At 48.9% G+C, this 17,617-nt stretch overlaps 1 protein-coding gene across 2 annotated transcripts in view; it reads left to right on the top strand.

Annotated features, from left to right (window-relative positions):
* The window catches only part of grm7 (glutamate metabotropic receptor 7), a 344,389-nt gene that overhangs the window by 152,562 nt on the left and 174,210 nt on the right, over positions 1–17,617 (top strand). For both annotated transcript variants that reach the window (XM_075460109.1, XM_075460110.1), the window contains exon 5: positions 15,105–15,242. In XM_075460109.1, the coding sequence (XP_075316224.1) occupies positions 15,105–15,242 (138 nt within the window). The remainder of the gene's footprint in view (positions 1–15,104; positions 15,243–17,617) is intronic.

Below are 17,617 nucleotides of genomic sequence, written 5' to 3'. Positions count from 1 at the left end.
AACACAGTCACAGTCTTAGTCTTCTCATGAAACTCGCTTGGCCCTATTTTCTCTACCTTCGTATCACTGCCTGCTGCCGCCTGCCGCCTGCCGCCTGCCGCGCCTGTTACAGTAATTAGTCGCAAATGTATTACTCTGTTGAACGCATATTGTTTTGAGAAGCAAAATGCTTTATTTTTTAAACCCCAGCCAACTAGCCGGACTACCTTCATCAACACCAAAACGAGGCTGGAACTCTGCTCACAGGACGCAGCAGGGGGTAAGAAGATGTTCATAAATGATGTTGCTGATATGGGATGTCACACAGCTTCATGTCAAAAGAGGCGAACTATCCCTTTAAGATCGTCTGTCATCGATAGATAGAAATAAACCAACCTGTGCATTAAAAACACTTTTAATAACTGCTCGTTCTCACTTAAAAGTAACTTAATGTAGCGTTAATCCTGCTAATAAGCAGTAAAACCTGCTCATACGGAGGAAGTTTCATGCTGTGGAGTTTAGCTCCAGCTGTTGAATGTTTTCAGACAATAAACAGATGCTGGGAAAAACATTTTGTCTGGCTTTGTGCTGCTGTTTGCTCCCACATTGCTTTAAAAAAAAACTCTGAAACAAGATGAAAAGACTCCAGAAAAATACATAAAAAACATCATTTTCACAAACTGGGCTCCACGGCGGCGGCGGTATCTGACCTCACGGTGACCTCAATGAAATCCATGACCCGGAAAATGTTCCGCCCAGCGTGACGGACAGCTTCATCTGCAGGAAAACAGTTTTTCTTAAAAGGACTAAACCACACAATAAAGATTCGGAGGGATGTGACGTGGAAGTTCAGCGCCGGGCCACATCCAGAAGAAGCCCTCGTTTCCTCGTTTCTTTTTTTTTATAGTATTTTTTGGGGCTTTTTATGCCTTTAATTATAGGACAGTGTGAGAGAGACAGGAAGCAGGGGGCAGAGAGAGGGGGAACAACATGCAGCACAGGGCCGTCCGATGCAGGACTCGAACCGGGGCCCGCTGCATCGAGGACTATAGCCTCTGTACATGGGGTGGCTGCTTAACCCACTACGCCACCAACCGCCCCGTTTCCTCGTTTCCTCGTTTCCCCGTTTCCTCGTTTCCTCGTTTCCCCGTTTCCCCGTTTCCTCGTTTCCTCGTTTCCCCGTTTCCTCGTTTCTTCGTTTCCTCGTTTCCCCGTTTCCTCGTTTCCTCGTTTCCTCATTTCCTCATTTCCTCGTTTCCCCGTTTCCCCGTTTCCTCGTTTCCTCTTTACCCCGTTTCCTCGTTTCCCTGTTTCCTCGTTTCCCCGTTTCCTCGTTTCCTCGTTACCCCGTTTCCTCGTTTCCCCGTTTCCCCGTTTCCTCGTTACCCCGTTTCCTCGTTTCCCCATTTCCCCGTTTCCTCGTTTCCCCGTTTTCCCGTTTCCCCGTTTCCTCGTTTCCCGGTTTCCCTGTTTCCTCGTTTCCCCGTTTCCTCATTTCCCTGTTTCCTCGTTTCCCGGTTTCCCTGTTTCCTCGTTTCCCCGTTTCCTCGTTTCCTCGTTACCCCGTTTCCTCGTTTCCCCGTTTCCCCGTTTCCTCGTTTCCCCGTTTCCTCGTTTCCCCGTTTCCTCGTTTCCTCGTTACCCCGTTTCCTCGTTTCCCCGTTTCCCCGTTTCCTCGTTTCCCCGTTTCCCCGTTTTCCCGTTTCCCCGTTTCCTCGTTTCCCGGTTTCCCTGTTTCCTCGTTTCCCCGTTTCCTCATTTCCCCGTTTCCTCGTTACCTCGTTTCCCCGTTTCCTCGTTTGCCCGTTTGCCCGTTTCCTCGTTTCCTCGTTACCCCGTTTCCTCGTTTCCCCGTTTCCCCGTTTCCTCGTTTCCTCGTTTCCCCGTTTCCCCGTTTCCTCGTTACCTCGTTTCCCCGTTTCCTCGTTATCCTGTTTCCTCGTTTCCCCGTTTCCCCGTTTCCTCGTTTCCCCGTTTCCTCGTTATCCTGTTTCCTGTTTCCCCGTTTCCTCGTTTCCCCGTTTCTTCGTTTCCCTGTTTCCCTGTTTCCCTGTTTCCCCGTTTCCCCGTTTCCTTGTTTCCCCGTTTCCTCGTTATCCTGTTTCCTGTTTCCCCGTTTCCTCGTTTCCCCGTTTCCTCGTTTCCTCGTTACCCCGTTTCCTCGTTTCCCCGTTTCCCCATTTCCTCGTTTCCCCGTTTCCCCGTTTCCCCGTTTCCTCGTTTCCCCGTTTCCCCGTTTCCCCGTTTCCTCGTTACCCCGTTTCCTCGTTTCCCCGTTTCCTCGTTTCCTCATTTCCCCGTTTCCCCGTTTCCTCGTTTCCCCGTTTCCTCGTTTCCCCGTTTCCCCGTTTCCTCGTTTCCCCGTTTCCCCATTTTCCCGTTTCCCCGTTTCCTCGTTTCCCGGTTTCCCTGTTTCCTCGTTTCCCCGTTTCCTCATTTCCCCGTTTCCTCGTTTCCCGGTTTCCCTGTTTCCTCGTTTCCCCGTTTCCTCGTTTCCTCGTTACCCCGTTTCCTCGTTTCCCCGTTTCCCCGTTTCCTCGTTTCCCCGTTTCCTCGTTTCCCCGTTTCCTCGTTTCCTCGTTACCCCGTTTCCTCGTTTCCCCGTTTCCCCGTTTCCTCGTTTCCCCGTTTCCCCGTTTTCCCGTTTCCCGGTTTCCCTGTTTCCTCGTTTCCCCGTTTCCTCGTTACCTCGTTACCTCATTTCCCCGTTTCCCCGTTTCCTCGTTTCCCCGTTTCCCCGTTTTCCCGTTTCCCCGTTTCCCGGTTTCCCTGTTTCCTCATTTCCCCGTTTCCTCGTTACCTCGTTTCCCCGTTTCCTCGTTTGCCCGTTTGCCCGTTTCCTCGTTTCCTCGTTACCCCGTTTCCTCGTTTCCCCGTTTCCCCGTTTCCCCGTTTCCTCGTTTCCTCGTTTCCTCGTTTCCCCGTTTCCCCGTTTCCTCGTTACCTCGTTTCCCCGTTTCCTCGTTATCCTGTTTCCTCGTTTCCTCGTTTCCCCGTTACCTCGTTTCCCCGTTTCCTCGTTATCCTGTTTCCTGTTTCCCCGTTTCCTCGTTTCCCCGTTTCTTCGTTTCCCTGTTTCCCTGTTTCCCCGTTTCCCCGTTTCCCCGTTTCCTCGTTTCCTCGTTACCCCGTTTCCTCGTTTCCCCGTTTCCCCGTTTCCCCGTTTCCCCGTTTCCCCGTTTCCTCGTTTCCTCGTTACCCCGTTTCCTCGTTTCCCCGTTTCCTCGTTATCCTGTTTCCTCGTTTCCCCGTTTCCTCGTTTCCTCGTTTCCTCGTTACCTCGTTTCCCCGTTTCCTCGTTATCCTGTTTCCTCGTTTCCCCGTTTCCTCGTTATCCTGTTTCTTCGTTTCCCCGTTTCCTCGTTTCCCCGTTTCCCCGTTTCCCCGTTTCCTCGTTTCCTCGTTACCCCGTTTCCTCGTTTCCCCGTTTCCTCGTTATCCTGTTTCCTCGTTTCCCCGTTTCCTCGTTTCCCCGTTTCCCCGTTTTCCCATTTCCCCGTTTCCTCGTTTCCCCGTTTCTTCGTTTCCCCGTTTCCTCGTTTCCCCGTTTCCCCATTTCCCCATTTCCCCGTTTCCTCGTTTCCTCGTTACCCCGTTTCCTCGTTTCCCCGTTTCCCCGTTTCCCCGTTTCTTCGTTTCCTCGTTTCCCTGTTTCTTCGTTTCCTCGTTTCCCTGTTTCTTCGTTTCCCCGTTTCCTCGTTTCCCCGTTTTCCCATTTCCCCGTTTCCTCGTTTCCCCGTTTCTTCGTTTCCCCGTTTCCTCGTTTCCCCGTTTCCCCATTTCCCCATTTCCCCGTTTCCTCGTTTCCTCGTTACCCCGTTTCCTCGTTTCCCCGTTTCCCCGTTTTCCCATTTCCCCGTTTCCTCGTTTCCCCGTTTCTTCGTTTCCCCGTTTCCTCGTTTCCCCGTTTCCCCATTTCCCCATTTCCCCGTTTCCTCGTTTCCTCGTTACCCCGTTTCCTCGTTTCCCCGTTTCCCCGTTTCCCCGTTTCTTCGTTTCCCCGTTTCCCCGTTTCCTCGTTACCCCGTTTCCTCGTTTCCCTGTTTCCCCGTTTCCTCGTTACCCCGTTTTCTCGTTTTCCCGTTTCCCCGTTTCCTCGTTTCCCCATTTTCCCGTTTCCCCGTTTCCCCGTTTCCTCGTTTCCCCGTTTCCCCGTTTCCCCGTTTCCTCGTTTCACCATTTCCGCGTTTCCTCGTTTCCCCGTTTCCCCATTTCCCCGTTTCCCCATTTCCCCGTTTCCTCGTTTCCTCGTTACCCCGTTTCCTCGTTTCCCTGTTTCCCCGTTTCCTCGTTACCCCGTTTCCTCGTTTCCCTGTTTCCCCGTTTCCTCGTTACCCCGTTTTCTCGTTTTCCCGTTTCCCCGTTTCCTCGTTTCCCCGTTTTCCCGTTTCCCCGTTTCCCCGTTTCCTCGTTTCCCCGTTTCCCCGTTTCCCCGTTTCCTCGTTTCACCATTTCCGCGTTTCCTCGTTTCCCCGTTTCCCCATTTCCCCATTTCCCCTTTTCCCCGTTTCCTCGTTTCCTCGTTACCCCGTTTCCTCGTTTCCCCGTTTCCCCGTTTCCCCGTTTCTTCGTTTCCTCGTTTCCCTGTTTCCCCGTTTCCTCGTTACCCCGTTTCCTCGTTTCCCTGTTTCCCCGTTTCCTCGTTACCCCGTTTCCTCGTTTCCCCGTTTCCTCGTTTCCTCGTTTCCCCGTTTCCCCGTTTCCTCGTTTCCTCGTTACCCCGTTTCCTCGTTTCCCCGTTTCCCCGTTTCCCCGTTTCCCCGTTTCCTCGTTTCCTCGTTACCCCCGTTTCCTCGTTTCCCCGTTTCCTCGTTATCCTGTTTCCTCGTTTCCTCGTTTCCTCGTTACCTCGTTTCCCCGTTTCCTCGTTATCCTGTTTCCTCGTTTCCCCGTTTCCCCGTTTCCCCGTTTCCTCGTTTCCTCGTTACCCCGTTTTCCCATTTCCCCGTTTCCTCGTTACCCCGTTTCCTCGTTTCCCCGTTTCTTCGTTTCCCCGTTTCCTCGTTTCCCCGTTTCCTCGTTTCCTCGTTACCCCGTTTCCTCGTTTCCCCGTTTCCCCGTTTCTTCGTTTCCTCGTTTCCCCGTTTCCCCGTTTCTTCGTTTCCTCGTTTCCCTGTTTCCCCGTTTCCTCGTTACCCCGTTTCCTCGTTTCCCTGTTTCCCCGTTTCCTCGTTACCCCGTTTTCTCGTTTTCCCGTTTCCCCGTTTCCTCGTTTCCTCGTTACCCCGTTTCCTCGTTTCCCTGTTTCCCCGTTTCCTCGTTACCCCGTTTTCTCGTTTTCCCGTTTCCCCGTTTCCCTGTTTCCCCGTTTCCTCGTTACCCCGTTTTCTCGTTTTCCCGTTTCCCCGTTTCCCCGTTTCCTCGTTTCCCCGTTTCTTCGTTTCCCTGTTTCCCTGTTTCCCTGTTTCCCCGTTTCCCCGTTTCCTTGTTTCCCCGTTTCCTCGTTATCCTGTTTCCTGTTTCCCCGTTTCCTCGTTTCCCCGTTTCCTCGTTTCCTCGTTACCCCGTTTCCTCGTTTCCCCGTTTCCCCATTTCCTCGTTTCCCCGTTTCCCCGTTTCCCCGTTTCCTCGTTTCCCCGTTTCCCCGTTTCCCCGTTTCCTCGTTACCCCGTTTCCTCGTTTCCCCGTTTCCTCGTTTCCTCATTTCCCCGTTTCCCCGTTTCCTCGTTTCCCCGTTTCCTCGTTTCCCCGTTTCCCCGTTTCCTCGTTTCCCCGTTTCCCCATTTTCCCGTTTCCCCGTTTCCTCGTTTCCCGGTTTCCCTGTTTCCTCGTTTCCCCGTTTCCTCATTTCCCCGTTTCCTCGTTTCCCGGTTTCCCTGTTTCCTCGTTTCCCCGTTTCCTCGTTTCCTCGTTACCCCGTTTCCTCGTTTCCCCGTTTCCCCGTTTCCTCGTTTCCCCGTTTCCTCGTTTCCCCGTTTCCTCGTTTCCTCGTTACCCCGTTTCCTCGTTTCCCCGTTTCCCCGTTTCCTCGTTTCCCCGTTTCCCCGTTTTCCCGTTTCCCCGTTTCCCGGTTTCCCTGTTTCCTCGTTTCCCCGTTTCCTCATTTCCCCGTTTCCTCGTTACCTCGTTTCCCCGTTTCCTCGTTTGCCCGTTTGCCCGTTTCCTCGTTTCCTCGTTACCCCGTTTCCTCGTTTCCCCGTTTCCCCGTTTCCTCGTTTCCTCGTTTCCTCGTTTCCCCGTTTCCCCGTTTCCTCGTTACCTCGTTTCCCCGTTTCCTCGTTATCCTGTTTCCTCGTTTCCTCGTTTCCCCGTTACCTCGTTTCCCCGTTTCCTCGTTATCCTGTTTCCTGTTTCCCCGTTTCCTCGTTTCCCCGTTTCTTCGTTTCCCCGTTTCCCCGTTTCCTCGTTACCTCGTTTCCCCGTTTCCTCGTTATCCTGTTTCCTCGTTTCCTCGTTTCCCCGTTACCTCGTTTCCCCGTTTCCTCGTTATCCTGTTTCCTGTTTCCCCGTTTCCCCGTTTCCCCGTTTCCCCGTTTCCTCGTTTCCTCGTTACCCCGTTTCCTCGTTTCCCCGTTTCCCCGTTTCCCCGTTTCCCCGTTTCCCCGTTTCCTCGTTTCCTCGTTACCCCGTTTCCTCGTTTCCCCGTTTCCTCGTTATCCTGTTTCCTCGTTTCCCCGTTTCCTCGTTTCCTCGTTTCCTCGTTACCTCGTTTCCCCGTTTCCTCGTTATCCTGTTTCCTCGTTTCCCCGTTTCCTCGTTATCCTGTTTCTTCGTTTCCCCGTTTCCTCGTTTCCCCGTTTCCCCGTTTCCCCGTTTCCTCGTTTCCTCGTTACCCCGTTTCCTCGTTTCCCCGTTTCCTCGTTATCCTGTTTCCTCGTTTCCCCGTTTCCTCGTTTCCCCGTTTCCCCGTTTTCCCATTTCCCCGTTTCCTCGTTTCCCCGTTTCTTCGTTTCCCCGTTTCCTCGTTTCCCCGTTTCCCCATTTCCCCATTTCCCCGTTTCCTCGTTTCCTCGTTACCCCGTTTCCTCGTTTCCCCGTTTCCCCGTTTCCCCGTTTCTTCGTTTCCTCGTTTCCCTGTTTCCCCGTTTCCTCGTTACCCCGTTTCCTCGTTTCCCTGTTTCCCCGTTTCCTCGTTACCCCGTTTTCTCGTTTTCCCGTTTCCCCGTTTCCTCGTTTCCCCATTTTCCCGTTTCCCCGTTTCCCCGTTTCCTCGTTTCCCCGTTTCCCCGTTTCCCCGTTTCCTCGTTTCACCATTTCCGCGTTTCCTCGTTTCCCCGTTTCCCCATTTCCCCATTTCCCCATTTCCCCGTTTCCTCGTTTCCTCGTTACCCCGTTTCCTCGTTTCCCTGTTTCCCCGTTTCCTCGTTACCCCGTTTCCTCGTTTCCCTGTTTCCCCGTTTCCTCGTTACCCCGTTTTCTCGTTTTCCCGATTCCCCGTTTCCTCGTTTCCCCGTTTTCCCGTTTCCCCGTTTCCCCGTTTCCTCGTTTCCCCGTTTCCCCGTTTCCCCGTTTCCTCGTTTCACCATTTCCGCGTTTCCTCGTTTCCCCGTTTCCCCATTTCCCCGTTTCCTCGTTTCCTCGTTACCCCGTTTCCTCGTTTCCCCGTTTCCCCGTTTCCCCGTTTCTTCGTTTCCTCGTTTCCCTGTTTCCCCGTTTCCTCGTTACCCCGTTTCCTCGTTTCCCTGTTTCCCCGTTTCCTCGTTACCCCGTTTCCTCGTTTCCCCGTTTCCTCGTTTCCTCGTTTCCCCGTTTCCCCGTTTCCTCGTTTCCTCGTTACCCCGTTTCCTCGTTTCCCCGTTTCCCCGTTTCCCCGTTTCCCCGTTTCCTCGTTTCCTCGTTACCCCGTTTCCTCGTTTCCCCGTTTCCTCGTTATCCTGTTTCCTCGTTTCCTCGTTTCCTCGTTACCTCGTTTCCCCGTTTCCTCGTTATCCTGTTTCCTCGTTTCCCCGTTTCCCCGTTTCCCCGTTTCCTCGTTTCCTCGTTACCCCGTTTTCCCATTTCCCCGTTTCCTCGTTACCCCGTTTCCTCGTTTCCCCGTTTCTTCGTTTCCCCGTTTCCTCGTTTCCCCGTTTCCTCGTTTCCTCGTTACCCCGTTTCCTCGTTTCCCCGTTTCCCCGTTTCCCCGTTTCCCCGTTTCTTCGTTTCCTCGTTTCCCCGTTTCCCCGTTTCTTCGTTTCCTCGTTTCCCTGTTTCCCCGTTTCCTCGTTACCCCGTTTCCTCGTTTCCCTGTTTCCCCGTTTCCTCGTTACCCCGTTTTCTCGTTTTCCCGTTTCCCCGTTTCCTCGTTTCCTCGTTACCCCGTTTCCTCGTTTCCCTGTTTCCCCGTTTCCTCGTTACCCCCGTTTTCTCGTTTTCCCGTTTCCTCGTTTCCCCGTTTCCTCGTTTCCCCGTTTCCCCGTTTCCCCGTTTCCTCGTTTCACCATTTCCCCGTTTCCTCGTTTTCCCGTTTCCCCGTTTTCCCGTTTCCTCGTTTCCTCGTTTCCCCGTTTCCCCGTTTCCTCGTTTCACCATTTCCCCGTTTCCTCGTTTTCCCGTTTCCTCGTTTCCTCGTTTTCCCGTTTCCTCGTTTCCCCGTTTCCTCGTGGTGGTCGGGAGGCCTTTTAAGATCAGAAGTGCAGGAAGATTTAAAGGACTGCGCCTGGCAGACGTTCCCCGGGCGGCGGCTGAAGAGCGGCGCATTAATAAAACACTCTTTGTGTTTATCAAACAGAGCGTGGGCGGATGTTTTTCCTTCTCCTCAGGACCTAAAGACAGACTCTGATCTGACGGCTCCTCCTCCACGAGGTCGGCAGAGTCTGAGATGAATTAAGATCAAACTCTCCCTGAGGTCGCTGCCTCCCTTTCTCCAGACGTGTGCTGCTCTAATGTTTCCTTCCAGAGAGTAATTAGCTTCCACTCAGGCTGCAGAACGTCTTACAGGTTTATCCAAAGCCTTCGCAGCATTCAGCAGAGTTTGGATTCGTTAGTCGTGGACTCTAAAAGCAGCCCAGCTGTCCCTCTGCGGCCCCCAGAGACTCCGTGGCTTCAGAAAAACATTCTTTTTCAAAGCAAATCACAAATATTTAGATTTTTGGTTCTTTTTTTGTTCCTTAATCAAACTTTTAATTCCTTTTTCATCTCTTTGAGCTTCAGGCAGATTATAAACCACATCCTGACAATTCTTGACTTCAGACTTTAGCGGTTGCCATAGTAACCTGCCTCTTTAAAGGTGACGCATCAGGCTTCTTTATGCAATTTATTAACCTTATTTAAGACTTTTTTTGGTGGGGCTTTTCAGTCCCTGAATAACAAAGTCAGAGCTGCGTCCACGTTCTGGGTACCAAAGTGGTTCTGGTTAACGGAGCGTGTTGGACTCCATCAGGGCCACCCCCTCGTCTCTGGTCCTGTTTGTGGTTTCATGGACAGGATCTGGAGGAGGGAACCTCAGGGTTCCAGCTCCGCTGTTTGAAGATGATGTGGTTCTGTTGACTTCTTCATGACCTTCAGTTCACAGCTGAGTGTGACGCAGCCGGGATGAAAGTCAGATCCTCCAGATCTGAGGTTCTGAACCTCCGGGTCGGGGAGGAGTCTCTGCCTCAGGGGGAGGAGTCACTGCCTCAGGGGGTGGAGTCTATGCCTCAGGGGGAGGAGCTCATGGGCGTCAATTGGGTATGGCAGCTGCCACACCTTGGCTCCAGGGGAAAATGCAAATGTTAATTTTTCTTTTTTTCTTCTTTTTTAAAAATGGATTTATGGAATTACTCTGTGTCAATTTGTATTGATTATTCTATTATTTAATACATATAAATAAACTACAAAAGAAATTCTGAACAACACAATCAATTGATCCAAGTATCATCTCCCCTTTGGAAATGTGGTATCTCCCAGCCTCCCCCCTCCCTCCCACGAGATGACGGAGCCTGGAGGTCAAAGCTGACGTTATTAGCGGGATTTGTTGTTTGCTAATTAATGTAAAATATGAAAAGGAAACAGAAAACTTTAGATTTATTTATCAACAAAAAAAAGGGGTTCAATGTTGCCCCAGCGGCGGCGGAAGGAGGACCAGGTAGTGAAGGCGGGATTCAGGGTGTTAGCCGCTAATGCTAATGCTAACAGGGAGACGGAGACGAGTCCATTGTTATGCTAGCGGGGTGTGAGTGAGACTGCATTTGCACACAGATAAGCTACATAGCAGACTTTTGTGGTGATTATTGTATATTTATTGATTGGTACTGTAGTCATGTGACTATAGTGACCTTGCCGTACCTTAGCTTTGGCTGAATTGACGCCGCTGGAGGAGCTACATCATCCGGAGGGTAGAGCCGCTGCTCCTCCACATAGAAAGTAGTTTATCTGGTTAGGGTGCCTCCTGGGAGGAGGTCCCGGGTCAGAACCAGAACTCTCTGGAGGGATTATACATCCCATCTGACCTGGGAACACCTCGGGACCCCCAGGAGGAGCTGGAGGGGGGAGGGGAGAGGGATGTCTGGGTTTCCCTGCTGCCTCTGAGAGCTGGAAGACGATGGACGGATGATCTTTGACTTCAGAGAGTGAGAGCTGAGCAGCAGGCGGACATTCAGCCGTCAGACTCTCAACCAGCTGCTGTTTACAGCCTTTAATGTGAAGCGGAAAGAAACCGACTAAATGGTTCAAATGGAGAGTTTAATGTAAAAAAATCAGACATTAAAGCCAGAAATGTGGACGTGTTGCTCAGCAGCAGCTGTTTCCATCGAGCTGGATGGAAACTTTAGATTTAATTAGGCAGCTTCCACTGCTCATGTTTCCAGGAGTTTCTCTGCTGAGCCTCTGAGGATGAACGTGGGTTTGATGCCCTCAAAGTGGTGGGTTCAGACTGACATTCAGTCTTCTGCGGTGCTACATGCTACATGCTACATACTTCCATACTACATACTGCATACTTTCATACTGCATACTTTCATACTACATACTACATACTGCATACTTTCATACTGCATACTTTCATACTACATACTTTCATACTACATACTGCATACTTTCATACTGCATACTTTCGTACTACATACTTTCATACTACATACTGCATACTTTCATACTGCATACTTTCATACTACATACTACATACTGCATACTTCCATACTACATACTTTCATACTACATACTTTCATACTACATACTGCATACTTTCATACTGCATACTTTCATACTACATACTACATACTGCATACTTCCATACTACATACTACATACTTTCATACTGCATACTACATACTTCATACTACATACTACATACTACATACTGCATACTTCCATACTACATACTGCATACTACATACTTCCATACTGCATACTACCATACTACATACTGCATACTGCATACTGCATACTTCCATACTACATACTTCCATACTGCATACTACCATACTACATAATGCATACTACATACTACATACTGCATACTATATAATACATACTACATACTGCATACTTCCATACTACATACGACATACTTCCATACTGCATACTGCATACTGCATACTTCCATACTACATACTACCATACTACATACTACATACTTCCATCGAGCTAGACGGAAACTTTAGATTTAATTAGGCAGCTTCCACTGCTCATGTTTCCAGGAGTTTCTCTGCTGAGCCTCTGGTGATGAACGTGGGTTTGATGCCCTCACGGTGGTGGGTTCAGACTGACATTCAGTCTTCTGCGGTGCTACATGCTACATGCTACACACTACATACTACATACTTCCATACTACATACTGCATACTTTCATACTGCATACTTTCATACTACATTCTTTCATACTACATACTGCATACTACATACTTCCATATTGCATACTACCATACTACATACTGCATACTTCCATACTATATACTACATACTGCATACTGCATACTATATGATTTTATCCCAAAGTTTGATAAACTCTTGATTTGTGGTGACTTTAATATTCACGTCTGTTGTGCTGACAATCAACTGGCCAACAGATTTAAAGGCCTTTTGGAGTCCTTTGATCTTACACAATCTGTCAATGCACCAACACATGACCTTGGGCACACTCTTGACCTTGTCATCTCCCGTGGGCTTTCAGTTTCCCTCAGAGAAATAGTCGTCACTGCTATCTCAGATCACCTCCCTGTTGTCTTTGATTTTGCTGCCCCCCTACCAGCCAATAAGCCTGTTCCCCCAGCTCGCAGATGCCGTACCTTTTCTCCAACAACGGCTGATGAGTTTGCTGCTGCCTTCAGGGACTCTCAGCTGCTTGATGACAGGGTGCTGCCTACTCCCCTTTGCCCTGACTCCCTACTCTCCACTTTTAACTCCACCTGTTCTGCGATTCTTGACTCAGTTGCCCCTTTCCGGCAAAAACGATCCAACACCTGGTCAGATCCCTGGTTGAATGGCCACACCCGTCTGCTCAGACGCCAATGCAGACAGGCTGAACGGCGTTGGAAAAAGGATAAACTGCATGTATCCTTGGGCTGGTTAAGGGACAGTTTGGCTTCTTACCAGAGAGCTCTAAAAGAGGCCAAATCCAACTACTTGTCCTCTGTTATAGCCAATAGCTCCCATCAACCAAGACTGCTATTTAACACTATTGACTCTGTTGTTAATCCACGCCCCACTGTCCTGTCCGATGCCTCCACTTCAACCTGTGAAGAGTTTGTCTCCTTTTTCACCGATAAGGTGGCATCTGTCAGGCAGAATATCAGGAACCTGGATATGTCCCCTGTTATTGAGTGTGCTCCTCTGGCTCAGACTGCTGTTTTTGAGCGGTTCGACACCGTCTTGCTGTCGGCTTTCACTAAGGTGGTTAGTGGCATGAAACCCACGAACTGCCCCTTAGACATAATTCCAGCTAAGCTTTTAAAAGAGGTTTTTAGTTCTGTTGGGTCAAGTCTCCTAGTCTTAATTAATACCTGTCTTAGCTCTGGGTCTGTTCCAGCTGCCTTCAAACACGCCATGGTTAGGCCCCTCCTGAAAAAACCTCATCTTGACCCCTCTGTGCTCTCAAATTTTAGACCTGTCTCCCACTTGCCTTTTCTTTCCAAGGTTTTAGAAAAAGTAGTTTTTATTCAACTACAGGCATTTCTTGAGAGCAATTCTGTTCTCGAGAAATTTCAGTCCGGTTTTAGATCCCGACATAGCACAGAATCTGCGCTGTTAAAGGTGCACAATGATATTGCGCTGTCTGTTGACGCTGGGAACCCTGTTGTGCTGGTGCTGCTGGATCTCACAGCTGCCTTTGATACAGTAGACCATGCAGTCCTTGTATCCCGCCTTGACCAGTATGTAGGCATCCGTGGCACCGCTCTCCAATGGTTTAGGTCATATCTGGCAGGCAGGAGTTTTGCTGTTATGATTGGTGACCTCTGTTCCTCAGACTCACCCTTGTCCTGTGGGGTACCACAGGGTTCTATTCTCGGCCCTATTCTATTTTCTTTATATTTGCTACCCCTGGGATCAATAATCGAAAAACACGACCTGTCCTTCCACTTTTATGCCGACGACCTTCAGTTATACTTGCCAGTGCGAACAAATGATGACACTGCTTTCTCCAAGCTTCTGGACTGCATCTCGGACATAAAGCAGTGGCTTGCACAGAACTTTTTACTCCTGAATGATGACAAGACTGAATGTATTTTATTTGGGACTTCAGTGATGTTAAATGCTTTTACTTTAAATTCTGGTTCTCTGGCCCCGCATTTTAAATCTCATGTGAAAAATCTTGGTGTTACATTTGATAGTGGGCTGAAGTTTAACAAACAGATCAGCTCAGTCGTCAGCACAAGCTTCTTCCAGCTCCGCCTGTTGGCCAAAGTGAAGCCCTTCCTCAGTCGGCAGGACCTTGAAAAGGCAATCCACGCTTTTATCAGCTCCAGACTGGATTACTGTAATGCTCTCTATGTTGGCCTCAGTCAGACCTCTCTCTCACGTCTTCAACTTGTGCAGAACACTGCTGCCCGATTTTTAACGGACACTTCTAGGCGCGAACACATTACTCCTGTGCTATCGTCTCTTCATTGGCTTCTGGTACGATTCAGAATCGATTTTAAACTCCTGTTGTTTGTTTTTTACGCCACTAATGGCTTGGCACCTTCTTATCTGTCAGACATTTTAACTTTTCGCAACTGTGGTAGAACCCTGCGCTCTTCAGGTCAGCTTCTTTTAGAGGTCCCAAGGTCGAGATCTAAGCAGTGGGGTGATCGTTCCTTTGCCATTGCTGCTCCTAGACTGTGGAACAAACTGCCCCCTGATATCCGCACCATCACTGATCTCGGCCTTTTTAAATCGAAGCTTAAGACCCACCTTTTTAGACTGGCGTTCCAACTCTGATTAGGGCCACTATGCTCATTCTTTCCGCTCTAATTATCTTAATTTTATACAAATTTTATTCAATTAATTTTTATTGCACTTGTGGAAGGCTTTTAATGCCCTGCATCACTTTTAGCACTTTTAGCACTTCTACCATTTTTGCATCGTGTTTTATGTTTTGTTTTACGTATTGTTGTTTTTTATCCTGTTGTAAAGCACTTTGAGTACCAGTTGGTGATTGTAAAGGGCTATATAAATTAAATTTGATTTGATTTTGATTTGATATACTACCATACTACATACTGCATACTTCCATCGAGCTAGACGGAAACTTTAGATTTAATTAGGCAGCTTCCACTGCTCATGTTTCCAGGAGTTTCTCTGCTGAGCCTCTGGTGATGAACGTGGGTTTGATGCCCTCACGGTGGTGGGTTCAGACTGACATTCAGTCTTCTGCGGTGCATAAAATCCCGTGTTTTCTCTTGGTTTCTCATGTTAATCTCTTAATGCACTTATGTGGGTAAACCCACGCTCCGGCTTCCTGGGCCTCGGCTCTTTGTGCTCCGAGCAGAAGGTTACACGTTGGAGCTATTTCTGCGGCTCTGCCTCTATTCGTGCCCGAGGATCCCCGCTCCTGCCAGCAGGTTTATTACCATATGTGAGGCTTTCTGTTGTTGCCGTGTTGGCGTGTGTTCGGGCGGCGTTACACAACGAGTCGCTCAGGGTTTAACATGAAAATGCTGTTATTTCTGAGGAGGCGGGTCGGGGTCTTCTGTGCTTATTCTCCAGGATCCTGAAGAGAGTTCCCCCCTCCTGACTCCATTTCAGCTGAATTATCAGGGGAGAAACGTCCTGGTCGTTCACCCCTGACCACCGTGTTTGTCTTTCAGGCTTCGACGCATACTTCACGTCCCGGACTCTGGAGAACAATCGCAGGAACGTGTGGTTCGCCGAGTACTGGGAGGAGAACTTCAACTGCAAGCTGATGAGCTCCTCCAAGAAGGACGAGAGCAGCAGGAAGTGCACAGGTGACACAGGAGTGTGTGTGGGTTATCGTCTGTTAAAGGCTGTGTTCAAAACCGCATACTACATACTACATACTGCATACTGCATACCGCATACTTTCATACTACATACTGCATACTACATACTGCATACTACATACTGCATACTGCATACTACATACTACATACTGCATACTACATACTGCATACTACATACTACATACTACATACTACATACTGTATACTGCATAGTGCATACTTCCATAGTACATACTACCATACTATATACTATATACTACATACTGCATACTACACACTACATACTGCATACTACACACTACATACTGCATACTGCATACTACATACTGCATACTGCATACTACATACTGCATACTGCATACTGCATACTGCATACTACACACTACATACTGCATACTGCATACTACATACTACATACTGCATACTGCATACTACATACTGCATACTGCATACTACATACTGCATACTGCACACTACATACTGCATACTGATCAATCAGACAGTACGCAGAGCGTTTACCCACAATGCATTTCGCTCCTGCCCGAGCTGAAATCAGCCGGCCTGAAGCTGATTTCTCTTAAGCTCTAAACTCTGTAAACTTTAGCAACATTTGAAACATTTTCAGGAGAGAAAGTAGTCGTTTAGATCCCCAACGTGTTGAAAACCTGACAAAATACCGGCTGTTTACCATTTTGTTCCCACGAATTCGGTGCTACTAAAGCTAGCCGCAGAGAGCAACGCACTTCCGGTTATTTTCACCAAAATAAAATACCCGTTGCCTTTTATCACAGGGAAAGCCATTACCATACAATTGATGAACACATTCCATCAGACCGGAGACACATGAGGAAGGGAAAGTGACCTGAAACCAGAGGACAGTTACCTATCAAAATAAAACAGGAAATGACGAGACAAAAACACCAAAATAAAACAGTACACTGGATTTTCTGATCATGGTTAAAAGCAGGTCCACGGTGAGCTGATGTTTTACTCTCACAGCGTTGCAGCTGTTCCAGCTGTTTGGAAACCAATCGGTCAGACCCAGTTGTGCTCACTGTTCACAGTTATTCTGAAACACTTTCAGCTGTCTGACTCGCAGCAGACGTCTCTGAGCACATCGACCGTTTTCCCTGCTGGGAGAGAATCTCTGCCGCGGTAAACAGAAACTTTTAAACCTTCCTCGACTCCGTTCGATAACGCTTCGCAATTAGTGGCTCGGCACGCCGGTGCGAACGGGCCTCGAACGCTAATGAACTCGTCCTGTTGGAGTATCGACTGCAGACACAAAGGAACACATTATCTTGTCGGCCTTTACTTTCTTTTTTTAGCCTCGTTACCCCCCCCTCCCCCCCTTCCTGCTTTGTTCTCTGTAATTTCCAGCTCTCGCTGATTGATTCTCAAAGATATGAACTTTACAGCCGTCCGAATGAATCTGCTCCAGCTGATTTATCCTCAGATCAGGAATCATTTAACTAGAATCAGATCAGGAATCATTTAACTGGAATCAGATCAGGAATCATTTAACTGGATTCAGATCAGGATTCATTTAACTGGATTCAGATCAGGAATCATTTAACTGGATTCAGGGTGTTTCCTCTGCTGCTGCCGCCATGTCTGACTCAGGCACCTCCACACAGAGAGGAGAAAGCAAAGAGGCTTCTGGGTTGTTTCCCTGCATTTCATCAGAGTCTGCGGCGTGCACGTGAGCTGCGAGCGTGCACGGGAGCTGCTGAAAGGAAGGAAAACAAGCCGTTCTCCCACACGGAGGATGTTTTCCACGTGGAAACCGAACTCGAGTTTTCTCTCTGAAGGCTCAGAGCGGCAGCCATAAAGTGCACGTGTGATGCTGTTGCTCGTGATGTAACCGGGGGGAAGCTGTTCCTTCGCACAGTAACACGTTAACGGTTCAAACGCGGAGCGACCGGGTGATGATGTCACTGATGATGTCACTGATAATGATGCACGCTTCCTTCTTCAGTCAGAAAGTTCCAGCCCCACAATGCACTGGGGTGGGAAAACAAAGATGAATAAATGTCATTAATTAATAGATAAATCAACAGAATAAGATATTATAAGAAATAAAAATGACAAAAATTTAATAAATAAATTGGAAATGACTTAAATAAATAATGAATACATAGATAAATTAATGCATATAATAAGTCATATAGGAAATAAATCAAATCATATGAAATTTATTATTAAGAAATACATAAATAGTGAAAGAAAGCGAAAGGATCAGGCTTTCAGGAGGCTTTCAGGTGGCGCTCTCAGGTTCACAGCGGAGCGTGGTGGCGCTCTCAGGCTCACAGCAGAGCGTGGTGGCGCTCTCAGGCTCACAGCGGAGCGTGGTGGCGCTC

The sequence above is a fragment of the Odontesthes bonariensis genome, chromosome 3 (genome assembly GCF_027942865.1).
Source record: "Odontesthes bonariensis isolate fOdoBon6 chromosome 3, fOdoBon6.hap1, whole genome shotgun sequence".
In the NCBI taxonomy this organism is placed as follows: Eukaryota; Metazoa; Chordata; class Actinopteri; order Atheriniformes; family Atherinopsidae; genus Odontesthes; species Odontesthes bonariensis.
Note: the sequence above shows the minus strand (reverse complement) of the source record. Positions and strands in the feature narration are given on the sequence as shown.